Source organism: Oreochromis niloticus, linkage group LG17, assembly GCF_001858045.2.
Source record: "Oreochromis niloticus isolate F11D_XX linkage group LG17, O_niloticus_UMD_NMBU, whole genome shotgun sequence".
Taxonomy (NCBI): domain Eukaryota; kingdom Metazoa; phylum Chordata; class Actinopteri; order Cichliformes; family Cichlidae; genus Oreochromis; species Oreochromis niloticus.
In genome coordinates, this window is record NC_031981.2 from 8,113,682 (window position 1) to 8,124,904 (window position 11,223).

Sequence of the window (11,223 nt, forward strand, 5' to 3'; positions counted from 1 at the left end):
GTCAGTATAGTCTAATCCCAACTCAGACAGTGACATTGGTGGTTCAAATCTTCTTTGTCAGTGGGCATTAGGTTATCAGCGGTGACATAATGGTTATCCATTTTGCAGAGCCCACACGTATCCTGAAGCAGCCAGAGTACAAGGTGGTGCAGAGAGGAATGAGCGCTGTCTTTGAGTGTAAAGTCAAGCATGACCCTTCCCTAATTCCCACCATGACCTGGCTCAAAGACAGAGGAGAGTTGCCTGATGATGAGAGGTACGCCCAACCATTGAGACTGCACTTATTCTGTTGACCCTGTAGAAATACCTGACGTTATTTCTTGTTAATACTTTCAGGTTTGAGGTGGACGCTGATAGTCTGACCATCAGAGACGTGACTGATGATGATAAGGGGACTTATACTTGCATCATGAACACCACCCTCGATCAGGACTCAGCCAGTGCCATGCTGACTGTTGTCGGTACGTTCTCACATTAATGTATTAACGTAGTTATCATTTATCTCTAACACAGACTCAGAGTCTTTTTTGCTTTCCTGCTTCTATTGTTTGATTTTTTTCCCTCCAATCATAACCCCCTTTGGTTCCTTAATTGCACTGAAACTTTAGGTTTTCTCCTCAAGCTTCAGTTACATTCCTAAAATAACATTACCATTGAGATCTTTCTGCTGTTTCTTAAATGTCTGTCCCTAACTTCTAACCCTCTTCTTGCACTTTGCTCCTGCTTTTCGCTGTCAGAGGCGACTCCTACTCCTGCAATTGTCTACGGTAAACAATGTCCACATTGTCCCAATATGTAGCTTCTATTAGCATAACTCATTGTGTGTATCCTTTGGCTACTTCCATTCATGTTGTACATTACTTTTGTACTATGTAATTTTTGGCAGTCTGTTGTCTCAAATCAAACACACAAGTACTTAAAGTTGCCTTTGCAGTGTTTCATCTGCTGCTGTCATGCTAGCTACTGCATTTTATGTACTTTTGCAAAGTGTAGTGCCTTTAACAATATGGAAAACATCATTTTAACACACACGAACACTAAATTCTGATGACACATCATATGTAATGTGAAGTTTTACCTGCAGCACCTGAACAAATCTGGTGCTGTTCGCTAACTAGCAGTGGTATCATCATCAGTGCTGTCGGGTTGGTCACAGTCAACTGCTAAAACTGTACAAAATAATGCTATTTTCAAGTTAATTAAGTAATTAAATTGTAACAATCATAGCTTAACGGGTGGGCCAGTCTAAACAAAACTTTGCACAAATTTTGACACACATACAGCGCTGCTTAACATCTATTTGGTTTGTTTTTTTGTTTTTTAAAGATTTATTAAAAATCCCAGTTCTTAATTTTTTGGGTGGTATTCAGCGTATGTTGCCCGTGTAAAGAACCACCCATAGGGCAGGTTTTTGCTAGTAACCTTTGATGAGCTGGTGTTGATGATATGAAGCTAGTCCTGGTGATGAAGATCACACAGGTTTTGGTCAAAATCATAAATTAATAATTGTTTTTTTATTTGATATATGAATGGAAATTCCCTCTTTTTTATGATATTACACAGTTTCATTTTGTCTAGTAGTTTTAAAATGCATTATTTTAAAAGTGCCTGTCATAAAAAATGATAAAGTTGCAAAAACTGTCAAAAAAATGTGGATATAACAGTCCTAATTTTTGGCAATAATGTGCAGCGTTCGGGTATTTGACTGTGATTGACCTATTAACCTTTTGACCCTCAGGTCTGATTATTTCTGGTCAGTTTTGTCTTAACACTTGCGTGTTGTGCCATAAACTTTAAATCCTACCATACTTGCATAGAATGCATGTGAGAGTTTTAAAAGTTTTTCGTCACTGTTAATGATCAGTACATTTGCAGCCACGTTTTCAATATTTAGACCTCTCCTCAGGACTGTGTGAGTGTATACAAACTGTTGACTGACATTCGTGTTTTTTAAATAAGAAAAACACAGTGAATAATGTAATCCGGCTAAAAAATGTTGGTGTTAACCTCACTAGCTACCCATCAAAATACCTGCTGTACATTTCATTTACTGCTGTTATGTTTTTAATTGTGGAAAGGTGTTGTATAGGTGCCAAATTTTATATGGAAACAGAAGCGAGGTACTAAATTTCTTATTGCATTCACAGAGAAACCTGACCCTCCGACTGACCTGGAGCTGACAGACCAAACAGAGAGGAGTGTCCAGCTCACCTGGACCCCAGGAGATGAAAACAACAGTCCTATAGAAAGTATGAAATTCTCAGTGTTGGAGCAGTTTGCTCAGACTGTACTATCGGCAGACATGATTTAACCTACAGTAATTATGACTTGTACAAATGAAAACAAAGTTTCTGCTGTTAAAAACATTCATGAAATCTGAATCTTTTATCTTCTCCAGAATTTGTGATCCAGTATGGGGATCTTCTCCACCAGCCAGGAGTTTGGACAAACCTGACAGAGGTTCCTGGTACCAGCACCACAGCACAGCTGCACCTCTCTCCATACGTCTACTACTCCTTCAGAGTGCTGGCTAAAAATCGTGTCGGCTATAGTGAGCCGAGCCAGTCCTCACGTCAATATAGGACCAACCCTGCAGGTAAAAGTCACTGAAAATAGAAATATGTTAATCATCTTAACACAAAAATAAGTTCAGACTGAACCAGGATTCTTTGGTTTTCTCAGCTCCTGATGAAAACCCGTCAGGTGTTCAGGGAGTAGGAACCGAGCCAGGCAACTTGGTCATCTCCTGGACAGTGAGATGGTTTTAATTATATTTCAGATTGATTTGAGTGTTAGCCTAAATGTACTGTATAGATGGAATATGCGAGTACTAATTAACATTACTCTCTGTGTAGCCACTCACAGGACTCCAGTCCAATGGGCCCGGTCTGGAATATAAAGTGCAGTGGAGACAGAAGGATGTGGAGAAGGAGTGGTCAGCACAGAATGTGGCCAATGTATCCCAGTGGGTTGTGTCTGGAACGCCAACCTATGTGCCCTATGAAATCAAAGTTCAAGCTTTTAACGATTATGGTGTTGGGCCTGAACCTGAAGTGGCGATTGGGTACTCTGGAGAAGACTGTAAGTGAATTTCGTGGAAATAAGTTTCTTTTTGGTATTAGATCAGAACTATGGAAGATGGAATAGATAAAGCAGACTTGGAAGTTTGAGAATGAGCATGTATTGTTTAAGGTTTCAATAACAGGGGCTTTAACTTTTGTCATTTTGTTTTATAGTATTGCTCAAGTCAGAAATAAGAGTAGTTATGTGACATAATATAAAACCTTACTGTGTTTACTATTAAAAGACTATGATCCATGATAAATTAATATTTCATATTCTCTGTTTTGCAGTGCCTTTGTCTGCTCCAGAGAGTATACAGGTCATGGTTCATAACAGCACACTGGCAGAAGTACACTGGGAGCCCATATCACCACCCTCTGTCAGAGGAAAACTACAGGGATACAAGGTATTGTCTGAAAAATGGTGACTTATGCCACATTCATGCTTTCATGATGTTTACACCAAATTTTGACCCCAATATTTGAATGAAAGCAAGATTCGTCAGAGCAGGCAACATTTTTCGAATCTTCTGTTGTTCAACTTTAGTCAGACCGTGTGAATTGTAGCTTCAGTTTTCTGTTTTTAGCTGACAGGACTGGCACCAAGTGTGGTCTTCTGCTGCTGTGCTTTCAGAAATGGTCTTCTGCAAACCTTGGTTGTAACAAGTGGTTATTTTTAAGTTCTTGTTGCTCTCCCACCAAACCGAAACCAAAGCAGTCTGGCCATTCTTCTTTGAGCTTTAGCATCAACAGGCATTTTTTCCCCGAGAACTGCTGCTTACTGGATATTTTCTTGTTTTCCTTTTATTGCCATATGATTTTTTTTTTATCATTCTTTGTATATTGTAAGAAATAGTTGATCCCAGCAGATTAGCAGCATCTGGTACCAACATCTATTCTGATGCTGGGTTTGAACAGCAGGTCATCTTAACCATGTCTACATGGCTAACCCGACGAAGGTGCTGGCATGTGATTGGCTGCTTAGATATTTGCATTAACAAGCAGTTGAAAAGGTGTATCTAACAAAGTGACTTGTGAGTGTCTGTCTGAATGAGTGTAGTATAGGAAGTAAAAAATATAAAAAAGTTACTTTGAACTTTGAAGGAGAGCCAAAAAGATTTTCTCTGCTTTTTTTACTGAACGTCACTCTTTGTCTCCTGTTTTGTGTTGGGGTACCTGGTTACAACACCGCAATGATTCATTTAAATCTTGGTCTGTTTTTCTCCAGGTATACTACAGGCGAAAGCATGGTTTGCATGAGACAGAAGAGGAGACTGATCAGGAAATGCAAGTGTTGACTTTCAGTGGAAACCGAAGTGAGGGACGATTGCCAGGCCTCCAGCCTTACAGTGTCTATAGTCTCTCTATCAGAGTCCTTAATAACAAAGGGGAAGGGCCTTCTAGCCAAAGCAAGACATTTGAGACACCTGAGGGAGGTGTGTATGTCTTTCGGTCCAAAGAAGAATAAAAAAACTTGTACTGTAAAAGGATGCCAAGTTCCTCCAAATTTTAAATTGATGACCACACTTTGAATGTTGCTATACTACAATATCTTAAATGTACACATTAATACAAAATGTATATTTTACCTGCTGCTAGTAGCACTGTTGGTACTAATAAGACAGCCTACCAAATACAAGGGCACACAGAGCCAACATCCAATTAAAGCCTTAACAGTCATACAGGTTCATGTACTCCTTAGCCACTATTATATGCCCTTCAAATATAAAATATTTCATGTTGTATCCTATAAATGCTCATGTAGCCAACAGACTCTGACTTAATTCTGTTTTGTTTTCAGTACCAGGGCCTCCTTCTTTTCTCAATGTAATCAACCCTGGTTTGGACTCTCTCACTCTGGAATGGGGCCCACCAATTAACAACAATGGACGTCTCACTGGATACATTCTGAAATACCAACCAGGTAGGATTTGCAGTCCCCCTCAGCTTTGAGTATCGCCACAGTATTATGCAGCATTTGTGCTTTTTCCTTTGAACTTTCATCTTTGCATTTTCCAATTGTTGACTGTTTCTTGCCGTGTCTGCAGTCAACAATACCAGCGAACTGGGACCAGTCCAGTTCATGACCTTTCTAGCCAACGAGACCACCATTACTCTGAGTAACCTGAACTCCAGCATGCTCTACAAGTTTTACTTAAGCGCAAAGACGAACAAGGGCTCTGGCCCCATCATCACAGAGGAGGCTTTCACAGTCATGCATACAAGTGAGTCCTGTGTCCAAGAATTTGAAGTTTAAGCATTTAACTTAAGGTGAACCAAATAAAAGCTCAATAGGAAGAAAACGTTTTAAAGCAGCCTAACGGTAGCCACAGTGCAGTGACAGATGTCAGAAATTCCTGTAAAAATGACAACCCTGAGGAGGTTCTGTCTCTTTCTCTTTCTCTTCTCCTTGAAGCTCATACTCGGCCCACTGTAGAGGCAGGCAAAGGTAACCCAAGTTTGCCACTGAAGTATCTGCATGCTAATTACATTAATAGATATTAGAAACAAAAACAGTCCTAGCATAGATGTCATGTTTATTGTACTTTTTCCCTGCATGTTAAGGTAATCCAATAATTGTGAGAAACCATGCTTGTGTCCTGTTCTGTAAGAATAGGTCGTTTTTACACGGTAACACGGTGTGAAATATAGGATTTCTATGTTGTAAAATGATATTTTTTTTCATCTTTTAGTATGTCTCTTCTTTAAATGAGCATGGTTTCAGCAGATTCCTTTTGCATGATGGTTTGAATTCCAGCGCTAACATTTATGCTATAAACTGACTGTTCTTATAAACAAAGTAGAAATTTATTTGCTGCAGAGTTGCTCATTTTTCTTTGTGTAGATACAGAGTTGGATCAGTTGCTTCATTTTAGCTTTCAGTATTAAGAAGCGTTGCCACATTTTAGCTCTCCGTGTCAGTACTGTATGCTCTTTGTTGTGATGCTTATGTATGTTGTCTCACTCTTTTCCGTGTTCTTTCAGGCCCCACAGAGCCCCCTCACCCAACTTCCCCCATCACTCAGTCTCTGCATTCCCCGTTTCACAAGGGTACAAGCACTCCCTGTGTCCCTTACTCCCTCCCCCACTATCTCCCCATGAACTCAGTCCTGCAGAAATGATCCATCTTAGTAATTTTAGCTTAGCGACTTTACTCAAATGTGATTTCGTGATGGTAATGAACTAGCTTACCACTGATACAATTTTTGTCATTTTGCCTCTGTTTTTTAAATCAAACAATCAAGATGTTATTGAAATGCAGTTTTAATTTATGGGGTTTAACAAAAGTATTGTAATTACTGTTTAGGAATAACTGCAATTTTTCTATAGAGTCCCCTATTTTCAGAGGCTCAACATTAATAAGATAACGTCATTTTAATGCTTAATGATGACAATCCTTTGCAGTCAATAACTGCCTGAAGTCTAGAATCAGTGGACGTCACCAAATGCTCTGCTTCCTCCTTTATGATGCTTTGCAGCCCCCTTTACTTGCTGCTTGTATTTGGGTCCTCCTGAAATCAGATTTGTTTTCAGTAACTGATAAACATGCTGTGCTGGGTTGAGATGAGGTGACCGACTTAGTCATCGATTTTTTGCCCTTGAGAAAGTCTTCAGCTTCAGTGCAATGTCTTACTGGCTTTTCAGACTACTGATGGCCTCCTTTATTTGCATTGACATGTCTTTGGTCCACATACTGAGAGCTCCAGTGAAGAGATGGCAAATGCAAGTTCAGCACTTTGGCACCTAAGTCCAGATTTTTCATCAGCTAAATTTCTCATAGAATAATGAGCAAAACAGGTCTCACATGGCAATGAAACTGCTTGTGAGTCAATTGCGCCTCAGAAAACAGCTGTAATTCCTAAACAGTTAATATAATATTGAAATTCTGAACTTTAATCATATCTTGAATGATTGGTTTAAAATCCACTGTGGTGGTGTACAGAGGCAAAACTGCCACAAGGTCACAAAAAATTAATAAAAAAAAAAAAGCTCAGAAAATATTGCTAGCAATATTAACCACGTGATTGGTGTTTTATTGAGATGGACATTTTTGTAGCAGCTAACCTGACCTGTTTTTAATAATGTAACAGGAGCTTAGAACTGCACAGCGTTGTTACTTATTTTGTAATTCTTTTCTTGATTTTATTTTGTAACGTTAAAGCTACAGTACTTTGTAGACTTTTAACTTTAAGTTTCCAAAGATAAATGTTCACTTTATATATTGAGCCAAAATGTAACTACAATGGCCTTTTTTAAAGCTTGCTTCTGGTGCACTTTACCACATGTGGTGGAAAAAACTACCAAAGACACCAGCTGTTTAATACACTGGCAAATTGTTCTGGAGATGTTCATAGATGTAAACATTGATATAATTTTACTTATTTCACTGGATTTATTCTAGATTAATGTAATTTAGTAAGTTGAAAATGTAGGTGTCTTTAAAAAGTGTGTACTTTTTATGTTTTAAATTAGCAAAAAACACATTTTCTCTCTCTTTTCGTTGCCCAGCGCCTCCTGTGGGTCGTGCTTTTGGCACAGTTAACACTTCTGTATCAGAGGACAGTGCAGTGATCAGTTGGGAATACTTTGGACACCATAAGAATGTATATGTGGAGTATATTGTTGAGAACAGTAAGGCTTTCTCTTGTATTTCAAAGCATCAGTGCATGTCTTGACTTGCTTACAACTGACTAGATCTGATCCGTATTTAACTTTCAAAATTAGCATTTATCCCAGTATCAGATTCCTGAATCTAATTCCTCTCCACTGCCTCGATTCCAGGTAAAGAGGAGTGGAAAAAGGAGTTTGCAAACGGGTCACACTCACATACAATAAAAGGTTTAAAGCCGGGAACTTCCTATAGGGTGAAAGTGATAGCTAAAGATGCAGCCGACCCGACAGTCCACAGCACAGACGAAATGTTGGTTACAGTGCCAGGTGAGGCGGCATGCCTCAACATAGATGGTTTTTATTTTCAGTGCCTGCTTCATCTTTTTTTTTTTCCTTCATCATCAGATTTAGTTTGTTACACTCAGACATGAATGTACGGTAGTTAGTTAGCGTACAAGCATGTCAGGAGTTGCCATCAGTAGCCTCTGGTCTAATGCATGCCATTTAAAGTCGTCACCGCAATGCCCATTATTACCTTTGTAACTCTTTTAATTTTGTTGTGTTGATAGTGCCTACATGCATCGGGGATCAGAACTGCTGAAATAAAAAATTAACAAAGACAGAAACACGTGACTCTGTAAAACAAAATAATACCCCCCCCCCCCCCCCCCCCCCCCAACACCCATATTTCTTTGCCCTTTTTCAGGCACTTTTAGCTTCTTCATCTTGCAAATGAGTGATTATCCAGTTTAACCGAACACCTCATTTTTCCAGTAATCTTCACCAACATAAAAAATTAGACCTCTACATTGCACACTTTTCACACAACAACAGCAACCTAGTTTGAATACTAAAACAACAATGTAATTGAAAAACAGAAATAATTTAGTCTGGCTAAATAAATAGGAAAATGGAAAGGTAAGTATATATGAAATTAATACAACTGAAAGTAGATAGAAGCAGAAAATTTATAGAAAAGTAAATACATACAGAAGTAAACACATCTTACTGTGATCCACAAGATCTCTGCTTGTGGATTATATGGTCACGCTGTCTGACAACCACCCAGCAACAGAAAAAAAATCACAGACCAAACAATATTGTTGCAAGAGCATTTATCAGTGCATTAATATTGTGTGTATTTATTTTTGTTTTGCATTCTTTTTATTTAATTAAAGACAATTTCAATAAGGAGAGATCATTTGGAAGAACTGAATGTGATTTACTGAGATACAGAATTCAATTAAGCTACTTGGTGATTAGACTCTGATGATCAGTCACAGCAGGACAGAATCTCAGTGGTGATAAGAATTAGGACAAGACCCACCGTAGTGTAAATGCTGGTGGTGGTGAAGATGAAGATGAAGACTTGGATGAGACCGATTGCACTAAAGCAGTTTGAAAAAAGAGTGCTGAGATTTGAAGTACGCAAAATAGAGGCCAGTTGGCTCTGTTCTGTGGGGTGGGGAAAGAAAATGATTGGACTAGCATAATGATGCCAGCGGTGTCAGTTTGACACCGTGGGAAAGTGGAAGTGATGTAAAGAATAGGCTAGCAGTTTGAGCACTGATGACAGCAGTGATTACAGATCTTCCTTATTGAACATCACCATAAGCGTCATAATAATTTATTTAAAGTCATTCATTTATTCCCCAATTATAAATATTTTTTTTTAAATTTTGGCTGTTTTGGTCCTCCATAAAAATCTTCATATTAACCCATTTCACAGTTCCATCCTGTGTTTACAGCTTCTGTTAATCTCAGTGTTGCTCAGCATGAAGAGGACAGTTTCACTGTTATAGGAGCCTAGAAGTACATTTTGAGCTGACACGTAATGTTTATTTTATTTCTGTGAACTTCTCCCCACCCCCTTTTTCTTTCTTTCTTTCCTCGTTCTTTCTTTCTCCAGCTGTAGCCAGCCGGCAGGTAGACATCGCTACCCAGGGCTGGTTTATTGGACTCATGTGTGCCATCGCTCTCCTCATCTTGGTACTTCTAATAGTGTGTTTCATCAAGAGAAACAAGGGTGGCAAATATCCAGGTAAACTACACATTATCTGTGTACATTATGAGTCCAAGCCTGTAGTCGGGGATGGGTGGAAATTTAAATTAATTGCTGTTGAAACTGACAGTGAAAGAAAAAGAAGACGCTCACCAAGACCCAGAGATCCAACCCATGAAGGAGGATGATGGGACATTTGGAGAGTACAGGTGAGAGACGTTCTTCGGTCAGAGCAGCATGGTTAAAATAGGACCAGAGCAGAGAGCAGTGTATGAGCGTTCTCTTTGTGTTCGTCCGTTGTGTGCTGACTGGGTTGTTTGTATATGTAGAACATTTTACCAGGCTGCAGAAACACTCCCCCCACCAGACTCGATTACCAAACACTCCACAGAGGCAAGGCGAAATCCAAACTACTCTGCTTTGACTCTTACATTTACCAACTCACCTGCACATTGCCCATCTAATATAAAAAAAGCTTTTTCATATTGTACAATATGTCAATTTTAACAAGTTGTTTCATCTCTGGCCTCTTCAATTGTATACTAACTGCTCTTAAAACAACTGAGATCTTGCATGCTTCGTCTAGCAGAGCTGAAAGCGCTGTCTGTTTCCAAAAAAAGCTCACAATAAATAGACACTCACTGTGGCTCATGAATTGCTTTTCATGTGTCCTTCCACTTTTATCTTTCTGTTTTCTTTTTCGGGGGGAGGGGTTTAGGTCGATGGAGAGGTAAGACAAGATGCGATAAAAGCAGCATGCAATTCGAGCAACCTATAAAACCTCCTTGAGTTTCTGATTAAAGCAAAAATGAAGGCAGAGACTACTGTGTCATGATGCTCATTATAGTACCAGCATTAACACTCCAGATTTACCATTTAATATTACTGCTTTAACTGCTTCTAGCTCCCTTCATGTTATTGTTTTAATAATGATAATTTATTTAATATCTCCATTAAGTGCTAAAGTACTTGTATGATCCTCACTGTAGCTGCCATAGTATTGAATAAAACTCAATGTTTTAATACAGGTGGAGCGTGAGAAAATGGTTTAAATGATGCTGTTTGCATTTTGGATTCCTGCATGTAAAGCGAAAGCATATTGACTGAAAGCGTTTCAGAAATTGCATTCGGATGCAGGTACATTGCAAAGGACTGAACGGCACGTATTTGCAAACTCCTCTTGAAGCGCTGCACCCGGACTTAAACCACCACAGCACTAACACCCTAAATGATATTTAACTGAGCTGCTCCACTGTACAATAACAGTACCACAACATGTAAAGTATCACTTACCCATGATTTTGCTCATTTTAAGAACAGTTTTTAGTTTTAAAAAGTCATCACTTGTGGATGTATTTGCACATTTGAAGTGAGCTTCATCAAAATGTGTACCAAAGATGGCATAAAGTTGCAGTGATATTGTCACTGTGGTAAGGTATGCTTGTGCAGTGGAAAAGCCAGACTGCTTATGTGCTTGAAGAGCCTGTTTTCTTTCTAAAAGGTTATGAGAAGTGCAGAAGATGTTCTGCAAGCTGCACGAGTTCTTTC

At 39.0% G+C, this 11,223-nt stretch overlaps 1 protein-coding gene across 18 annotated transcripts in view; it reads left to right on the forward strand.

The window, feature by feature from the left end:
• The window catches only part of nrcama (neuronal cell adhesion molecule a), a 60,971-nt gene that overhangs the window by 46,328 nt on the left and 3,420 nt on the right, over nucleotides 1-11,223 (forward strand). For 5 of the 18 annotated variants that reach the window (XM_019347132.2, XM_019347136.2, XM_013274678.3 and 2 more), the window contains 18 exons: nucleotides 109-256; nucleotides 337-461; nucleotides 738-767; nucleotides 2,148-2,249; nucleotides 2,399-2,596; nucleotides 2,683-2,753; nucleotides 2,856-3,081; nucleotides 3,354-3,469; nucleotides 4,291-4,498; nucleotides 4,864-4,986; nucleotides 5,111-5,287; nucleotides 5,479-5,511; nucleotides 6,048-6,113; nucleotides 7,572-7,694; nucleotides 7,845-8,000; nucleotides 9,583-9,714; nucleotides 9,806-9,884; nucleotides 10,394-10,405. In XM_019347132.2, the coding sequence (XP_019202677.1) occupies nucleotides 109-256; nucleotides 337-461; nucleotides 738-767; nucleotides 2,148-2,249; nucleotides 2,399-2,596; nucleotides 2,683-2,753; nucleotides 2,856-3,081; nucleotides 3,354-3,469; nucleotides 4,291-4,498; nucleotides 4,864-4,986; nucleotides 5,111-5,287; nucleotides 5,479-5,511; nucleotides 6,048-6,113; nucleotides 7,572-7,694; nucleotides 7,845-8,000; nucleotides 9,583-9,714; nucleotides 9,806-9,884; nucleotides 10,394-10,405 (2,125 nt within the window). Of the gene's footprint in view, nucleotides 1-108; nucleotides 257-336; nucleotides 462-737; nucleotides 768-2,147; nucleotides 2,250-2,398; nucleotides 2,597-2,682; nucleotides 2,754-2,855; nucleotides 3,082-3,353; nucleotides 3,470-4,290; nucleotides 4,499-4,863; nucleotides 4,987-5,110; nucleotides 5,288-5,478; nucleotides 5,512-6,047; nucleotides 6,114-7,571; nucleotides 7,695-7,844; nucleotides 8,001-9,582; nucleotides 9,715-9,805; nucleotides 9,885-10,004; nucleotides 11,196-11,223 lie in introns of those variants that run through there. The other 13 variants (XM_019347137.2, XM_019347138.2, XM_019347148.2 and 10 more) reach the window with 11 other exon arrangements.